The sequence below is a fragment of the Excalfactoria chinensis genome, chromosome 1 (genome assembly GCF_039878825.1).
Source record: "Excalfactoria chinensis isolate bCotChi1 chromosome 1, bCotChi1.hap2, whole genome shotgun sequence".
In the NCBI taxonomy this organism is placed as follows: domain Eukaryota; kingdom Metazoa; phylum Chordata; class Aves; order Galliformes; family Phasianidae; genus Excalfactoria; species Excalfactoria chinensis.
In genome coordinates, this window is record NC_092825.1 from 112,752,202 (window position 1) to 112,772,145 (window position 19,944).

Genomic DNA, 19,944 nt, shown 5'->3' on the forward strand with positions numbered 1-19,944 from the left:
GGACATAACCACAAGAGAAACAGTCAAGTCCTAAACTGGTCCTAGTTTTTGCAGCTTTGCAGTGGGAAGAAGACAAAGGTTTCTCCAACCCTTGCCCTCTTCTCATTCACCATTTGTTTTGCTTTCCCTACTTCTTTATCACCTGCACAATCCATGTTCTTTAATGCTGTTCTGGTATGACACAGACAGTAACTTCAATAACACATGACATATCCTTCCAGGCCAGCAAACAAGCATGAAACCCCACACAGAACTAGTATGTAACTGACTCCTAGACCACTTCACTTCTGCAGCTCCTGTAAGACACTGAATGAGCTGCAAAAGAGATTCTCTAGAAGAACTGGTATTCATACCCATTCATCTTTCAGCAACCCCAAGGATTCCTGTTGGACATGCTTTGGCAGAGACCATAGGGTAAGTCATCACATTTTTATGCTCCATGAAGATACTAATCCCTTACAAGCTACTCATCATTCTATAGCAGATTTCTTTGCTAAGCAGCCAGGCACAACTTCTTCCTATTATGCGATTAACTTTACGAAGTTAAAATAACATGCTCTTTCATCAGGTCTCCTTTTGGTTATACCACACAAGGTATGCCTTGCAGGGCTAATTAATTAATCCACCAAAGTTGGGAGACTCCTTTTAAGGCATCAGCGGTTGCTTGAAGGCATCACAAAGCTTCAGGAATCTCAAGATCTCTCCCCCAAATCCACTTGCCCCCACCTTACTCCAAACTCAGATATGCTCTAACAAGTGTTAAATGAATAAAGTACAATGGTGATAAAACCACTAGGAAGAGACTAAATTAACATCTCGATGCTGATTCCAAGTAGGTTGCTCTTTTTTGCAAACGTGTGTTCTACAAAGGAGGCAAATCCAGGTTAACAAGTATGAAATACTCTTTTAAATATTTGATATTTGCCAGAAGGAATGAGAAGACTCAGTATTTCAGCTCTACAGAACAGAAACACTGCATAGAAGATCTGTGAGATGCATAGTTTTCAAAAGAGTTAGTGACCAATCAGTTCAAGCCAGGCAGTTTTGGCAACCCAACACACTTCAAAAGATTCTGGAAGTCACAGACGTTCCTCTGGAGTTTTATCAGACAAGAATTAATAGTCATCTGCAAACATGAGTGCAGCTCAAAGGCCCCGGGTACTATAAGTATTCACGCTGTCCTCATTTGTAACACCAGACAGTTTCAGGTACTCCAACACTGATTACTGTGATCTGCTATAGGACCAGACTAGTTAAAAAAAATATTGTTTTAAGACCTCCTCATACCAGAGGACTTGAAGTCTTTGCCAGTTACAAGAACAGATTAGATCTTTCTTAAGAATATCCACCTCATAACCCTGACTTTGAACCCTTTCCTATAGGGAACAAGAACATAACATCAGTTAAACAATGCAACATGTTAAAGCACTCTCATACACTTTTGTATTTTCCCCTTGATAGCTGAACTCTTAATAGAGAGGTGAAGAGAAACCAAATGAAATTAAGCACTTCACTAAGAATGCACTGAGAGTTTCATACTATTAGCATATCCTGCGTTTTCTACTTAAGACAGCAGCCTCAGTGAGTGACAACTTGTTACTGTTCAGAGCCATGCAAACTCATCATTTCATATATTACATTATCAGGCTGTGCAAGTCTGGAATTCACATGTGGGCACTCTACCTGAAAATTCCAGTTCTATAAGAAATGTCATTGGCAAAGCAAACAAACAGAAGCAAGGTGGAAGAGTGATGAATACAGCACTGAGAGAAGGCTGCAGCTTTTAGCCTGATCAGGTCCCAACACCAGCTGAAGAGGACAGAAGCAGCAGCAGACTGGCCAAGTGTACCACAAAGGAGCAAGGCCACTGCTGCCCACTGGAAGCCCAGGCACCAGGTTCAGGAGTTCTCATTCACATATAGGATCTGAGGAATTTTTCCAGTGTCAACATTATATTCCAATCATGTTCCTTCACTTAAAGCCTGTAGAATTAAAGGGTAACTACAGCAAACAAAACACTCAGGTTTTAAAATCCAGAACTCACAAGAAACTTCAGGCTTCAGTGCCTATATTTCAAGAGGTCATGCATTTCCCTTAGAATAAAACACAGATATAAAAACTTGTCATTGACAACCCTCCACTTATTTCTCATCCTCAGCCTCACACTACTAAGGCTCCTCCACCCTCAGCATGAGAATATAGAGCAGTATGTTACCTGCAGGCAGCTAATTCTTATTTTGTCACCATCTTTTAGTATGGTGCTTTTAACTTAAACGTTTCACACTAATGAAAACACTATCCAACACTATCCAGAGAACACAGTCTTAAGTAGAGCTCAAAACAACAACAGTTGCCTAAATCATTCCTTTATAACCTCAAAAAAAGGAGGACAAACAGTTTAACAGGCACAAATGAAAAGCAATGTGCTTTACCAACAATCATTGCTCCTAGTGCGATCTTTGTGAGACTCTTGTCAGGAACACCTGAACAGGAAAAATCCTTTGTTTCACACATGCCAGCTCTGTGAGAGCAGAGCAGGAAGCAGAAAGCTAGACTACAATCACTCTCTTCAATTTATTTGCACCTGTGGGAATCAACCACCTCATCAGAATTGATACACAGAAGTCAACAAGTCACACACAGCACTGGATGAGGTTTTATAAAGGAAATTAGATGTAAACAGCCATCTGCTATTCACACTTCTACAGAAGCTGAAACTGATCTTTCCCTATGAACTCAATTTCATTATTCTGTATTACAGTAGGTTTAGAATAGAAGGTGGCTTCTTCCTATTGATTTTTCATGGATCCTGTGCCCCACAACACAACCCTGAGGGCTTCATGCTATAAACAGTGACTACAAACAAGTCAAGCTTTACTGTGCTACAAAGCAATGCATGAACTTGCAAGTACCTCTACATAACAACCACAATTGATATCAATCAAGTGCATCCAAGTGTCCCTTTGGAAATCATTCATGAAGTCTAACAGAAACAAAGAGCTCTCAAAGGACTGAAGGCTCCTAGTAGAATTCACCCCTTACCCTTCCCCACAATATACCATTCCATCAGTTCAGGTTGCCAAGAGAAATACATGTGAAACATTCCCATGAGGTTCTAAATCTCTCTACGAGACACTAGAAGCTTCTAAGGCCATTTGTTCATTTTTCTTGGACCACATTTTTCTCCCTCTTTACTTAGCTAACATGGTGCCTCCGGTGGCGCAGCGGTAGAATTCCTGTTTGCAACACCAGGGGGCCCGGGTTCGAATCCCCCCCTGTGGAGCAGGGGGTAGAAGTGCTGCTCTGCTACACAGAGGGCTCGAATCCCAGGAGTTGGACTCGATGATCTCTAAGGTCCCTTCCAACTCGCACAATACTATGATACTATGATGATGATGATAGCCCTGCCTCCTGCCCCCTTCCCCCCCCACACCCATACTCAACTCTCCTATCCACTAGATTTCTGTAGAAGTTAAAAGCAAAACATCTCTTCCCTCGCCACACTCAACCCACAGTGACTTAACACCTTTTCCCTAAAGCATCCAATTAGTCAGAGGCTCAACTCCAGATGTTGCCCTTCTGTTGAGTAATGCCAACCTAAGACTGTGTTGTCAAACAGAGCACTCCCATTTTTTCCTCATTTCTATATTCTTGCCTGTTCCATTACACTAGTAGCATCATCTCATGATCCAGAGACATATTTTTAAAGAGGTAATGCTAATGTAAAGGAGAGCAAGCAGGTAGGGTGAATTAGTACTTCACCAGTAATGTAACCACCAACCCTTGGGGCAAGACTGTATTTCACTTGAGGTCTGACTTTCCAACCAAAAACCAAACCCACAGCTCTGCATGTAACCCTCTGGGGCACAACCAGTCCAGGTGGTTACCTGAGAACTGAAGAATCTCAATTAAATGAATCCAAAGCTCTAGGATTTGGAATCATTTAATTCAAGAACAGTAAATAATAGCAGTAATTCCAGAAAACTCTCACATCCATGTTATAGCATCTTCATGTTATTAAAATAAATCTATGCAACCTTTTAGCTTGTAACTAAGTCAGATTTAATATACCCTTACATTCTTCTGTCAACTGCTGCTTATGGAGCAACTGTTTGTACAAAACAACTTGCAAGTGACTTACCTGGCTATCAGCAAATCTAAATTGAGACAGCCAAAGGTCAGAACTCCACTAGGAACTCTTGCCAGTGCAAAAGTGATGAGAGGGAGATGAGGGAAGAGTTCTAAATACCACCACACTATCAGTTCTTCCATAATAATCTGATCACAAGAATGAAATAACACTAATGCAAAGCTAGTCACTAAACCAGTATGCTAACTGAATCCATTTTCTTGTTTGAGTAATCTAGCACCTGGATACAGAGGGTTACTAGCTCTGCAGACAAATCTCTTTAAGCACAAAGTCAGTTGCTGCAAGATGCATATTGAAACAGCGCTTTTTCTTTATTTTTTCTTAACCAGACGCTGCATATTAATTCCTACCCAGTCAGCCCAGAGGAGTATTTCCCTAAGAAACATAACTGGGACATTCAGAAGATCAGAGCCTCACTGAAGGAATTTTGCTTTTTAGAGGCAATCAGTGATAGGGAAGGATAACTCCTATCAACCAGCTGAGGATGCGGCTGTCTCAGGGATTGTTACAAATACAGCCACACACTTGAGTAGAGGCTGTTTTACTAAACCATGCATAACGGCTTAAAACTTATCACTTACACAAAGCAACTGAGCCTTGTTAAACTTGAGCCTTGCCACCCATCCCTACCCACTTGCTTACATGACGTAAATCTGCTGGAGCTGAAAGTAACACCATGTACACAGCCACTGCAATATGCTGTGATCCCGTGGCTATCTCTAGAAGAAGGTAATCATCCCCCACAAAAGCAACCCAGAAAATGCACACCCATGCAAAAAGAAAAGCACACAAGCTCAGCAGACACTAGTCTAAAGGAAAGCTTATTTATTACGGTCATCATAAATAAAATCAAGAAGGTAGAAGTAATGTTTGGCTATAACAATGGCTGACTACAGCAGAGCCAGCAAAGTCAAGGTTAAAATATTTGTAGCATGTCTGAATTCGAAACAACCTGAGGAATAAGAATGAAGACAAAGAATAACCACTTCCCAGAACCACCCTTGATCATCTTTGCATAAGCATTTGATAATCATCTCCGATGACAGAAAGGAGTTACTCAGCAAGTCAGGCGTTGCAAGCAAACTTTTCCCGGCTAATTTACTACACCAGCACAGGATTCCTGCTTGCAGATTCACCATCTAAAAAACTCACCACTGATGAATCCTGACCACAATATACTAATTAAGTTTAAAGAGAATCCATCAAAAAACACACTTACAGCTTTTCCCTCATTACATAACAGCAAAGCTGCTACTAGCCCTCATTGCTGGATACATTTTAAAGGGAGGGCTTTCAACTAGCTACTAGACTAGGGATCTCTTGGAAAGAGTCCAGCGGAGGGCCACAAAGATGGTGAAGGGCCTGGAGCATCTCCCCTATGAGGAGAGACTTAGGGAACTGGGTCTGTTTAGCCTTGAGAAAAGAAGGCTGAGAGGGGACTTGATCCAGGTTTATAAATACCTGAGGTGTGGGAGCCATAGTGGCGAGGCTGGTCTCTTTTCAGTACTGCGTGGGGACAGGACTAGGGGCAATGGGCTGAAACTTCAGCATAGGAAGTTCCACACGAATGTGCGCAAGAACTTCTTTACAGTGAGGGTGACGGAGCACTGGAACAGGCTGCCCAGGGGGGTGGTGGAGTCTCCTTCTCTGGAGATATTCAAGACCCGCCTGGACGCCTACCTGTGCGACGTGGTGTAGGGAGCCTGCTTTGGCAGGGGGGTTGGACTCGATGATCTCTAGAGGTCCCTTCCAACCCCCATAATTCTGTGATTCTGTGTGATTCTGTGAGACTACTGTTTTTCTGCTAAGCAACGTGCGAGTCCTCTAAGAACATTCCACTAGAAAGAAAATTAATCTTAAGACACCAAATTCTGATAGCCCAGACAACGCTGAACCAAGAACTTCAGCACTGCCCCTACAGAAACAGGCAAAAGAAGAAGAAAAGAACTGCTGGATCACTACATCTTTTGCAGGCACTCTGTGCCAACACACAGATTTAAAGAATGGTAACAAACACTCTCCAATTCACTTTGATATTGATAATATAAAATGGAAGAAATGTTTACAGGTCTTAAAAGCACTATGTGACACTGGGAAAGTCGCATTGCTCTTTTAATAATTAAACTAGAAAAAAACTTTATGAAATTAAATGTTACCTTCTTTCTCATTACTTCATTTTGTAATATTATGTTTTTTCACATTGTAGAAATTCACTGTCGTTCAATAGAAGAAACAATTGTGCATGAGACACAAAATAGATCACTAAGTCTCAGAATCTAGACTCCACCAAGATTTGCTGCTTGGTCATATTGAATTCTGCAGGAGAAGGCTATTTTTCATTAAACTTCCTATAACTCAGTATCCCAATAGATCACTGTTGCTGGGGTATTTGCAAACCAACATTTTTCATACCTCAAGTTCAAGTACAGAGGTGGCATGCTGAAGTATTACATGCTCCAAGACTTCCTTCATCTGACACACAGCTCAAACCTTCATGTCCACATGGGTGGTTTCAACAACTCAGCTACATTTAGCTACATTTGTCTCTGCCAGTATCATGTGAACTTAAGTCCATCAACTGGTATGCAAAATCTGTTTGCATTTTAAACAATATTATCACTTGTTGAAACATCTGTAGCCCTTCCATCTAAAAACTGAGCAAAAGCGTAATTCATGAGAGAATTTCTGCATGCTCAAGCAATACCAGCTATCCTCTTAATATTGATCACCTGGAACCCAACCATCTTCCAGAAATGCATGAAGCACGGTGACAAGAACTACTCATCCCAAGTATTTTCTACTTCCAAGAAAGGGGGGGGGGGGGGGAACCACTGCTATGCATAATGCATTTGCTATGTAAAAGTCACAGAAGCTTACCTCAAATAGAAATACCCATGTCAAAAGCAGCCCTCACTTCCTGTGTGAATTTGTTCCATGGCCTCAAACCAAGCCCTCAGGGAGAACACCTCTCATGCTGTATGCTTCACATGGGAGAGATGCTTCGTGCCCCAGCAACCAGACATTAAATTCTTTACATCACATGGGAGATTCAGATACAAGTTCCTCTCATAGAACATTTTACTCTTCAGCACTGAGAACGAACAAAAGCAGGGAATGAGTTTGCAGTAATCCACGCTGCTAAAAATAGGAAGCTTCCATTCCTATGTAAAGGCCTCCTGACAGGCAGAGCAGGCCCATCCCTGGCCCCAGCCTGTAGGAACAAGAAGCTGCAGACCTGCAGGGCACTGCTTTGAGCAGCACAACACACATAGGCTCATTCCTGACCTGCAGCTGTAAGCTGGCTGCAAACACACCTTTAGCCAAGGTTGATAAAGCAGTTGCAAGCCCCAGAAGGCATTTACTTGGGTCTTGTTTAATCTCCATCTATATGATCTTCATTCACACACACATCATCAGCAAGAAGTCAGTAAGTTAGATAACATAACACAAACCAACACAGTAAAGAGATAAGCATATCACCTGCATGTTATCACAGCAGTCAGATGTTTTGGCAATTCAGACAACCCTATTCTTGCCAGAACCAGTCAAGATGAGCCACAGGGTCAAGAGGCACCGATTTCCCCCAGTGTGCTTAAACACACTTCCTTCTAGCTAACTGCAGCCAGTCCCAGATCATAGAAGCAGGCACCTGCTTCATTAATGATGCCTGAGCATCCCTAGTATACCAAACAACAAAAAATATACATTACAAATAATACTGCAGTAACTATATACAACCAAGCACTCACAAAATATTTGCTGATGAGCTTTTCCTGTATAGTCTTAAACTGCAAGCAAACATTTAGCATTAGTTCAACCCTTCCTCCTTCATACACAAGGCTCTGAAGCACCTGTGGGGAAAAAAAAAAGAAGAAGCTCTGCAAGAGTTTCCAAGCTACCATCTCTTCTTGCTTTCTTCTGTTTCAATGCTTCTTATGGGATCAGCCATAAATCAGCACTGGAACTGTTTGGTTCAGCAGGCAAACAATCAACCAGCACCTACTCCAAGGTATCTTCCTACAGCAGACACCATGCAATTCAGCACAGGCAGAGAAGCTTGCTACTCCTGTGTGAGGGTAGGGAAGGGGGGGCGGGGGGGCTTCTTCCCCCCAAGACAATTCTTTTTTTAAATTCAAGTCAGTCCTTAGTAATTCTATGATTCTATATTCCAGCTGTAAATATACCAGAGTATATCAAACAGCTCTAAAATAAATAACAGAGGGTGTGAGGACAGTTTATATCTTCATACTCCTGAAGCATCACCTGAGAGCATTTCTTACTGGTTAAGCAGCACATCACAAGTCTGTAAGTTGTAGCACAGCCAGTAGATTTAACAGCACCTTCTTGCATTGTAAGGGATGCTTCAGCCAGGACAAGTTCATCTGTTTTGTTTAACCTGTGAAGCAGTTAGTGCCCCCACCACATCCTGTTTAAAAAACAAACCCTCAGAACTAAAACACATACACAACTCCTCTTTTTGTTTGTGTTTTATCTGCATTAGGTACAATTCCACAGCAAAACACAGATCAAAGAATACAGAGAAATTTCATAAGTCAAATCCAATACACACAGCACCAGTTAAGGTCCGTGGAAGAAAAGATCAGCAAAGAACTTACTTTCAGTACATTGGCCACATCCAATAACACTTCAGACACTAAGTGCTGCAGCAATGATTTTTATGTGCATTTCTCACTTCCTCCCCCACGTGCAATTTCAGAGTTGAGCTGCAGACCCTTTGGACAGGAACAAAGCCACTGCCAGAGGGCCTAAAAAAGGAAGCTCAGCCTGCAAGAGGTCATACTCCACTCTTTCCATCTCCATGAAAACACTTGTTCTGTTTTTCTTCACATGTACACACAGTCACTTACTCTTTTCCTTAGAAACTCAAGTGCTGTTTTACCTGCACTACAGCCCTGGAGTTCCCAGACTGAATTCACACAACAGTTTTATCAGAACTTCTTTCATTCAATGTATGAGCTCAAATAATCCCTTGCTTTCCCTCATACCAGCACACAACTATGTCCTGCACTGAATTTTGCCAGCACATCTGTGCAGCTGCAAATGGTGTAATTCCCCCAACAATCCCAAACAATACCACATTTCAAGTTATTTTTCCAATGAGCTTTTACCTCCTCAAAGCAGCTTTCTGAAGGGATAACCAAAGCCAAGTCTGAATGGAGTCTCAAAACCCCAAATTCCTTGCTTCTGATGAACTAACCAATCAATAAGATAGGAATGCCAACAGCCCAGAAGTCAGAAGCATGACTAAAACCTTCACCACCCCAATTACAGAAGGGAAAACGAACCACTCCTTCACAAATAAGGGTTTCATTAAAACACTCCTCTTATATTTTAGGATAAGGAACACCACAATGCCTGCCTGTAGAAGTTGTCCACTTATCAGCTCAAAGAACCACAGTTAGGCAAGATACTCTTGCTCTACAGTTGCTACTTCAAACACCTCATAAGGAGGCCATCACAAAGTCAGGTTGCATTACTCAAAGATTCAAACCTGCTTCTACCAAACAGCCTATTAAAAACTCATGGAGATTCATTATTAGAAATGCTTTATTAAGACAGAAAAAAAAGGCCCTTTTCTTCTGACTCTTCTATGTTAATAAATATTTGTAGTTTTCTTTCACCTTTTCAGGAAATTGGCATGCTTAAGTTCATTTGACCCAAGCAACCCCATTCCCAAGGCACTGCTCTTTCTTCTCCTGCACTTCCCCCACTCCCATCTGAAACCGACAAGATAAATACCACATTCTCCTTTTTAAGCTTCCCCACAACCATGTTTTTATTATTGGTATCACTCAAAAATCCCAAACAACTATCAATCTTACACTAAAAAAAAAACAGTGCCTACTACACTAACTATTCACTCAAGATACTTACTGAACATATACTTTTATTCTGAAGAATGAATACTGTATGTGCTACTGCCCAATATCTGGAGAAAACTTACCTGCCTGAAGATTTTGTAAAGGGTTTTAGCATATAACAAACAAAAAAGGCCAATAGAGATCACCATCAAAACCTATACCAACTTGCAGCATGAGCAGCTACTAACAGAGTAAGTGAACAGGGACACTACAGCTAGATTAGGGTGCTCAGAGTCCCATCCAGCTTCACCCTGAGTGCCTCCAGGAAAGGGGCATCCACTAGTTCTCTAAGCAACCAGTGCCTCACCATCGTAATTCTAAAAAACCTCTTCCTTATATCCAGCCTCTATCTCCCACATTTTAGTCCTCTCACCACAGATCCTGCTAAACAGTCTGTCCCCCTCCTTCTTAGAGCCCCTCTATAGATATTGAAAAGCTGCTGTTGGTTCTCCCCAGCACTTTCTCTTCTCCAGGCTGAACAATCCCAGCTCTCTCAGTTGTTCCATCCCTTGGATCATTTTTGTGGCCCTCTGGAAGTGCTCTAATAGGTCCATGTCTCTTCTGAACTGAGGACCCCATATCTGGGCACAGTATTCCAGGCGAGGCTACATCAGCACAGAGCTGAGAGGCAGCACCACCTCTCTCACCCTGCTGGCTATGCCTCCTTTGCAACCCAGGATACAGTTAGCAAGGGCACATCACTAACTCACGTCCAGCAGTATCACCAAGTCCTTTTTGTCATGGCTGTGTAAGCATTCACATGTGATAAAAGCCTACCTGAAATCCTACACAGAGCAGCGAACTGCAGATCCTCTCACTGACATCCAACCACAGACTCCCTCCTTTATTCCCTCAGGGCCCTCAAAAGACTGAGGATTAAAACAAGTTGCACACAACTGAGCAAACAAGGAAAAATTCCAGAAAAGTGCTCATACCATAGAAGGACTATCCTTTACAGTCATGTTCAAACTTGATAATGGACATTACCACAGAGGGCATTCCTTTCAGGAATAAGGGACTACTGACTAGACGTTGTGTTAAACACAAGCACTGTAAAGCAAATTCAGATAGCTTCAATCACCATATATAACAACTCCAACACGCATTGAAGAAATAAGACACCATGAGCACATACACTTGCTGCAAGATTCATTATAACACAATATGAACTTACTACTGAAGAATACTTGCATTTATAGCCCAAAGTCTTTGCGTTTCTACAGGCTAGGAAGTAAAAAGCTATAAGATCCACTGAAAGTAATCTGTCAAACCGAGGACAGGTATCATTTTGAGGTGCAAAGAGTAAGCATTTACCAAGAAGGTCATATTCTGCAATAGTTCAGCTGAAATGTAATGATAATATATAAGCCTCAGAGGTGCAGGATGTATGGGTTTTCTAAGTAATAACAGAACACTTCCAAGTTTTATCATCCACATAACTTACATAGAAAACAGCAATCAGTTGGTGATCTATGATTCAGCATTAAAGTTTAACTCCTTTAACACCACTAAGTCTACTTTCATCAGTCTTTCTTTATAGACAATTCTTTATGCTCTGGGCCACAAGCAATAGATAAGAGAGAAACATTACACGAGCACAGGACAGTTAACTTCAGAGCTGTTACAGGTGAAGTTCTTCACCTCACATTTAAGGTGTCTACTGTGCTTAAACAAGCACAAGAGGGGGGAAAAAGATTTTTCCCTCCCTTGGGCCATGCAGCAATTCTTCTGCAGTCGATCCATCTTCCGCTCCCACTCAGGTACATCCATCTTAACTGGAGAAAGACACTTCAAAGATAAATGGAAATGGAGGAGAAAGCATTGCCTGTTTTCAGACAAGTTTAAGTACGCACTGTGATAGTGGTCTTAATATTGCAGCTTTCATATCACAGAGCAGGAAAGTTCACCTCCAGCTTATTTTCCATACACCTAGTGCCACTCCTCCCCCCACCATTCCTGACTGTCATGCCAGCACTGATGCTATGCACTGAAATTCAGGAAACCAAAAAGGCAAAGAGGTCACTGAGTCAAGGGCAGGATGAAAGGGGAGCAGGAGGGTTGGCAAAAGTGGGTTTTAGAGCTACATAGCTTCTTGGTTTTGTCAAGATCAAGCAAGGGCAAGATGCAAGGACAACAGCTGGGCTATGCACTGTGTCTTTTTCAGTGTCATGTCACTATCAGTGGTGAAACTGCACTATAAAACCTCACTGTGAAACAGTCTGGAAGACTCTTGCTATGAAATACATCAGCGCATTCTAAAACTAACTGCTCTGATAACAACGCCATTAGGATCTCCCCCTTCCCTGCTCTTGGCTCTCAGTATCTCACTGAAGCACAAACGCTGCAAAGGGCACAGCACACAACAAAGCCCTTGAGATGAGGAAATCTCCCTCCTCCCTCAAGATACCGATGCATCCCTCGTGTAGATGTGGATAGCTACCCTCAATTCCTGCAGGGAGGCGGGAGCAAGAAGAAGGACCGCGTGCAGTGCGGCAGGCCCGGATCTGCACTCAGAGCTCGGGCACCCATCTCAGCTCTCCCCTACGTTTCACCCATTTTGGCCGTAGAAAAACGTGGTGGCCTCCCCCCGTTTGTCGGCTCGAACGTGCCCTCTACAGATAGCTCCGAAAAGCCCGAGAGCTCACTCAAGCCCCATTTTGGTACCAATTCCTTCCTCCACGCCTTCGCAACGGCTCCAGCGAGGCCCGCTTCGCCTTGCCACCTCCCGCCAGCGGGCCCTATGCGGAACGAGCAGGCGGCCCGGGGGCACCTGCGCCGCACGCGGCCCGACCGCAGGCCCGTGGCCCGCTGGGGCGGGAGAAGGCCGCGCTGAGCGCGACTCAGGGGCCGCTGCGAGGTAAGGCCTCGGGGTGCCTGCACAGGGCCGAGCACGGGGCCCGAGCCCCCCATGGGCGTGTGAAAGGCTAAGGCGCAAGGAAAGGCCCCCACCGTGCTGTTACCTGTGGCGCCGAGCATGAAGTCCAGGGTGCTGTGCCGCGCTGCTGCCATAGTGAGGTAGAGCCCTGTGCCATGCCTGGAGGAGGCGGCAGCGGCGCGGAGAGTGCGGCGGGCAGCCTATATGTGCGCGGGGCTGCGGCGGCGCCGCGGGGGTGGGAGAGCGCCGGGCCGGGCGGGGCCGCAATGGCGGCGGGGCGGGGCCGCGATGGCTGAGCGGCGGTTGGCGACCCCTCGGTTCAGAGGATGGGACGGGGGTTGGTTAAGGGGGAGGGGGGCGTGGGGACGGCGAGATGGCGGCCGCGGTTAGGGGACGGGGCGGGGGGAGAGTGGAAGGCGGGAGATGGCGGTAGAAGGTGCTCCCTCCGGCGGCTCCCGCCCGCACCGTGCGGCGAGGGGAAAATAAACAAGAATCAACCCCCGTTTCCTAAAGGAAAGATTCGGTCCTCTACAACGAAATTCCTGGACGGCCTCCTAGCGCCAGGGCCCTGGAGCAGCTTCCCCAGCGTTGGAGCCACGAAGCTGCTCCTTACCCCTGCCCTCACCGAGCAGAGAGAGGTTGCTGCCTTCCCATGGCTTCGCTGGCGCTGGAGAATCCTTAAAACCTTTTATTTAAAGTCTTTTTAATGAAGGATAACTAGAATTGCTTGCGGAAGCCACAGATGATAGGAGCCATATGTAGTTACAAACCCAGAAACATCCCACCCAGAAGCAGTTAGCAATAAGGATCGATGATTAATGTTGTCAGGCACTGCGAACGTTACAGCTCTTGGCTCCTTTCTTGCAGGAATCTGCAGGCATGAGATCTGATGTGAACGATAGGACGGTATCAGTGACTGCATGGCATTCCGCAGCTTAAAGAATAAGAAGTTTGACAAGAAATCAAAAGGCTTCACAAGGAATTGCTATTACATACTCTAATGTATCACAATCACTGTTTCTGTCAGCTGCAATAACGTTTTTGTTCCGTTGCGAGCTTTCGTTGCCCACGGTTTAAATGCTGCAGTTCCACAGATCGGGAGCAAAGCAAAAACATTCCCTGGAGACAAGTATCAAAAGAGGCAGAGATATCTGCAGGTTTGCAGTGGTTTCATTTCTGTCAGCTGGTGTCGATTTGGCTCTGCCAATCTATGAGTAAAACATGAATTAAAGAAAAATGAGCCCAAGTACGGAGCTCTGCAGATTCCAGTTAAATATATTTGATCCAGTCCTGCATGTTACAGGGGACTGTATAGTCCTGATTCCCCAGGTGCGTTTTTCACCAAGAATTGTGCTTTTTCTTAGTGCTATGCCGTCAGAAAACGAGCAAAAAAGCAACTCAGTGCTTCCTTGCTGCCTTCTCTGGTCTCTCTACTGATTTTATTTCAGGCACGAAGCTACCACAGGACTGCCAGTAATATTCCCGTATTTAATGATCAATGATGTTTCTCGTCTTTGTTTGCAGCAATGGCAGTCGTTTCAGTTATTTATGTACAGAAGCTTACTGTTTGGACTTCAGCGCATACAAGGAAATAACCAATGCCTTTTGTTTAGCTGAAGCAATTACATTATCTTTCCATTGTGGAATAGTCAGAAGAAAGTAATGGTGATGTTGTCACCTAAGTATACCTTTCAAGTATTTGCTCATACGTGCCAGGAGCCTAACTCGATTATGCCCTGATATACACATGAACAACTTCACTGGGTTTACAGGGGAAATAATAGAGCAGTTCTTTTCCTGGCATTAATTTTGCTATTTAAGGCCCACCGCTGAAGACAAGTACTGGAAGATGGGTGGAGCATTATCTTTTTAATTAAACTCATTACAGAACAAAAAAGAAACAGAACAAACAATCATCTCACCCTATTCTTTTTTATTTGGTTGGGAATTTTATGGATCAGCACTGGACTTCATCTGAAGATCTGGAAAGGCTGAACTAATTATTTCAGAGAACGATATCAAATCTTTCTTGGACTTCAGTGTAAATGACGGTAATTAGATATAAATGGTTTTCACGGCTGCTCATTAAGTTAAAGATGGGTGGAGATGGGAAAGCTGGCAAAACAGCACAAACAAATTCAGAAAAGGAATGTGAGTGGAAAAGAAAAGGTTCACCTTAGAAATATTGAAATAGCCACAGGAAAGCATTCAGCAAGAGGAAGAAGTCTGCAGTATTGACCTGTAGGAGTGAAAGCGGACAGTAAATTATACGTGGTCTTACAGAGCAGAAACATCAGAAAGCCCAGAGATGCCTCCAAGTGATGGATCCCATCACTGAGGAAGAAACTAACAGATTTTTCTCTTCTGTTCCTTTGGCATGACTACTCTCTTTGCCACTACTTAACTAGGTCATGCCTGGGATATTTTGGGGAATCTTCCTACTAGAAAATTACACTCAAGGGGAATTTAAAGAAGAGCAATTAAAATAATTAAAGAGATTGAGGGATTGATTTACGAGGCATGATCAAAAGAGCTGGAATATTAAAACAGGTTTCACCAATACTGTGGAGTTCGGATGACATCACAGTGTTAAGATTAGCACAGGATATATGAAAAGAGTTTATTCAGTATAGGATTACATACATATTTTGAAGCCAGTAGAGACTGCTAAAGTGGATGCAACAGGTAAAAAAAAATAAATAAAAAATTAAACACTTTTGTGCACCAGTATTTGCCCGGCTATGGAATGAAATGTAGTGACAGAGGCCCTACTCTCTATGGGCAGATTTGACAGATTAGATAAAACACGCAGGATGAAGGAAACAATCTCATACAGAGGGTGATGGCACACTGGAACAGGTTGCCCAAAGAGGTTGTGGATGCCCCATCCCTGGAGGCATTCAAGGCCAGGCTGGATGTGGCTCTGGGCAGCCTGGTCTGGTGGTTGGCAACTCTGCACGTAGCAGGGGGGTTGAAACTGCATGATCATTGTGGTCCTTTTCAACCCAAGCCATTCTGTGATTCTATGAAAGAGTCAGGATAAAGGCCTCTAATTGCATGCAACAACCTGCAGTAGAGGTGCATTTTAGTCTGCATCACCTATTTTTCCATACACATCCATAGCCAGCTGAAATACCAAACATAATTATATTTTTAATCACAGACTCACGGTTCATCTTCTCTGACTGCATCCATCTTGACTGGATGTTAATGTTAATTGATCTGTAAATATCTTACCTACGGGTGCCACAGCCTGAAATTCACTTCAGGAGATGAAGTTGAAAACAACATATTCCTCACAGACAGCAAAGAAATATCTTACAGGAAAACCTTTATCCTTGTGTTGTTTTAGATAACACAGAAGATTTGTTAGCACTCTTTTAGAACCACCTGTATATCTCACAGTGTCATCACCTGTGAATAAAGTGGTCATCTTGTAATTGTAAATGAAGCCTCGAAGTCAAACATGCTTGTTTTACATGTGCATACATACAGAATCTTTCACATCTGATTTTTCATATCAAAATACTGTTAATTTATGCTAAACAGAGGCATTTGTGCAGTACAATTAAACAAACAGCACGATGTGGTAACAGCCTATGCTGAAATGACTGTTAGATGATAGTAACAAAATGGGAAAACCAGGTGCTAGAAACAAAAGAGGCTTAGAGTTTAGTGCAAACTCCTGGAAGTTGTTTCATCACCTTCAGTACTTATGTATCATAGTGGGTCCATTTTTACCCCAGAATGTTAACAACAAAAACACAAAGAGAAACAAACCAACAAAAACCGCTACCAACAAAACTCTAATTATTTAGTGTTTGCTTGTAATTGATAGAGGTTGCAGTAAATCTGTAGGAGAGGGAAGATAGAAACTAGACAGATACTTCCTTTCAGAAAGGCATAATAGGGAAAAAAAAGGGTCTTGTAAGTTTCTGACTTAGAAAATAATTTGAGGTAAGGATGTGGTACACCATAATTTTGACCACGGATGAAGTTCACCTCTTAGCAAAACAGTGTATCTTATAAAGACACATCGATGGCTAACAAAACTAGAACTTAGTAGTCTAATTATTTTACTTCTTTAATTCTTCTGCTTCTGTGTCTGAGCACGTTGCTGTTTACTAAAACAAAATTTATCTCCCTTTTCTTGGATGCTCACAATCAAATATGTAGACTTGCTAGGGCATTGCTCTAAGCTTTAAAGGAAAAAAAAAAAGAGGCAGGAAACTGTCTCAAATTAAATTCTAGCTACTGCAGAGTCTACATCTTATTGGAAACCATTAAAAAAAATCTAACTTGAAAAACAAGTGTTTAGCAAGGAAACGCATTCAAACTGATTACAGGGATGAGTGAAGATTTAATTTTTTTTATTTTTGAGGTCTGCAAACAAGAACTCTGGAGAGCCAAATTATATCACAGGATGCAAGGCACCTCATGGAACAAGAGAACAATTTCAGGAAGTTTTAGGAAACTCAGATAAGAGATAATTGCTGAAGTAAATGCTACCATAAATTATAGCAGCTATTATACGTTGCTTTTTGAAAGCCTTCTCCTGGATATTGGCCAGAGTGCTGTATTTGAACCCTTATGATGGGATTTCCTTTGATCCAAACAGGTAAGCGATCTTCTGGAGAGAGATTGCTTACCTCCTTACTGTGAAAGTGAGACCTGAGGTCCAATGGCCCAAAATTCCTGATTGTCCTGTACACCTCCTCCTTTGGGAATACACTGCTTTTGGTAGCGCATTCACCAATTGAGTTTCAAGCCTGATATATTCACAGATTCTTCTGATAACACCAAGAAACACCCATGGAAACCACTGAGAGACCATTCCTTACCTTTACATCTTCGCCAATATCCTTGCTGGTGTGTCCTACCTTAGCCCAGGGTCGTGCCTCTCACCCACATATCCTGGTTTTGTGTTTTTAGTTGTTGGTGTTTGTTTATTTTCCTAACTCCCAAAATGTAAGGGCATTTCCATGTTTCTCTACAGATATTTGACCACGGAACAAAATTCCCCCAAATCCCAACTAATATCTCCTCCCTCCCCAAAGCAAATGCAGAAAAAAGATTAGATGAACACTGTTTTGTGAATCTCAGCATAATTTTGTCCCTGAACCCATCACATGGCAGAACAAAATGGGGTTAAGCTTTTCCTTAACATCTTGATTATTTCTCAGAACTGCTATATCCTGTAAGCTGTGCCTTTTGTTGTTTGAAAATAGCCCCCGAGAGAAACCTTTTTATAACTTCCATCAGATGATATCCCCCACTCCGAGTCCACAGTCATCATCTGATCCCATGGTCTGCTCATCAAGTGATCCCAATCCCACATCAGATGATCATTATCTGGGACAGCAAAAAAAGGGCTTTCTTGGCTTGTCCGCTTTCTTTCTCCTGCCTGTCACATAGTCTAGATACAGCTCTTCAGATATCAAGAGAGCTTGCAAGTGCTAATCCTTTATGACCTAAATCATGATATTTGATAGCTGCATCAGCCAGTTAAAATATCTTAACCTCTCCCAGCTGGTGACTTGCATACAAAGCTACAGGACAGGACATGTGGTCCAAAGGCAAAAGGAACATAACAGAAGAAATATATATATTAATTGTTCTGTTCTTCTTCTGCTCCAGTTTGTATTTCCTAATAATTACAAAATGAGTAATGCTGTTTTCCCAACCCAGCCAAGTCGCATCTTGTCTACTATCTATGATTTTTTCATTTCTCATGTTATGCAGGTGATTTCAGTGACATGCTAGCCTCTGGACAGCAAAGAACGAACCACTCTGAGTAGGTAAACTTGCTATCTTTCATCATTGACTCAGTATCCAGTAGACAGCAGTCTCCATCATTTTGATCTAGATTAACAGTTAGGGCAGAAATAAGGTAAAAGTCAAATCAGATCAATGAGGGAGGGAAGGAAGGAGGGAAGGAAGGAAGGAAGGAGGGAAGGAAGGAAGGAAGGAAGGAGGGAAGGAAGGAGGGAAGGAAGGAAGGAAGGAAGGAAGGAAGGAAGGAAGGAAGGAAGGAAGGAAGGAAGGAAGGAAGGAAGGAAGGAAGGAAGGAAGGAAGGAAGGAAGGAAGGAAGGAAGGAAGGAAGGAAGGAAGGAAGGAAGGAAGGAAGGAAGGAAGGAAGGAAGGAAGGAAGGAAGGAAGGAAGGAAGGAAGGAAGGAAGGAAGGAAGGAAGGAAGGAAGGAAGGAAAAGGAAGGAAGGAAGGAAGGAAGGAAGGAAGGAAGGAAGGAAGGAAGGAAGGAAGGAAGGAAGGAAGGAAGGAAGGAAGGAAGGAAGGAAGGAAGGAAGGAAGGAAGGAAGGAAGGAAGGAAGGAAGGAAGGAAGGAAGGAAGGAAGGAAGGAAGGAAGGAAGGAAGGAAGGAAGGAAGGAAGGAAGGAAGGAAGGATGGATCAGGGAGAACAAGGTTTTTGACAGCTTTTATTCCTTTAAAAACTGTGTAAATAAGGGGCAAACATGCATAGGTTGGTAATTTGTAACCCAAGCTTTGCATAACATGAAGGAAATACTATTCTTTCTGATCAAAATGTTTACAAGGAAGGAAGTCCTGTACGGAGAAGAATGGATGACAGATTAAAATAGGAATTATTAGTTCACCCACAGTTTGCATAAAGAGGTGGTAAAAATGCATGAAAAATAAGTAGTGTAAGAAAAACAAACAGTTGCAAGTAATACTTGGTTTACTTAATATATGTGCTGTGAAATACTGTTTCTTATAAAGTTGTTCTCTTTTCTGAGTGATGATGCCTCAATGTACAGTCTGGGAAGTGCTGGTAAATAATAATGTGGTGGTCTTTTTCGTCTTATGTGTGTTCTGTTCTGGACTCCTTATTTTAAAGGCTGTTGCCATCAAAGCCAAAGGCAGACTTACTGCTGACTTCAAAGGAGACGGAATTTTAGTCTTTGTCTGGTGCCCTACAGACAGGACTAGATTTAGTTCTGTTACTTGGCCATTTGACATTCTAGGTAGAAGTAATGTGTAACTGCATTTAAAATAAAACAGGGAGAATGCTCAAGTACA

General features: G+C 42.8%; 1 protein-coding gene across 1 annotated transcript in view; it reads right to left on the reverse strand.

Moving 5' to 3' along the window:
• The window catches only part of SMS (spermine synthase), a 46,319-nt gene extending 33,153 nt beyond the window's left edge, over positions 1 to 13,166 (reverse strand). The window contains exon 1 of the mRNA XM_072343201.1: positions 12,993 to 13,166. Coding sequence (XP_072199302.1) covers positions 12,993 to 13,041 — 49 coding nt within the window. The 5' untranslated portion in view covers positions 13,042 to 13,166. The remainder of the gene's footprint in view (positions 1 to 12,992) is intronic.
• Positions 13,167 to 19,944: the final 6,778 nt, after the last annotated feature.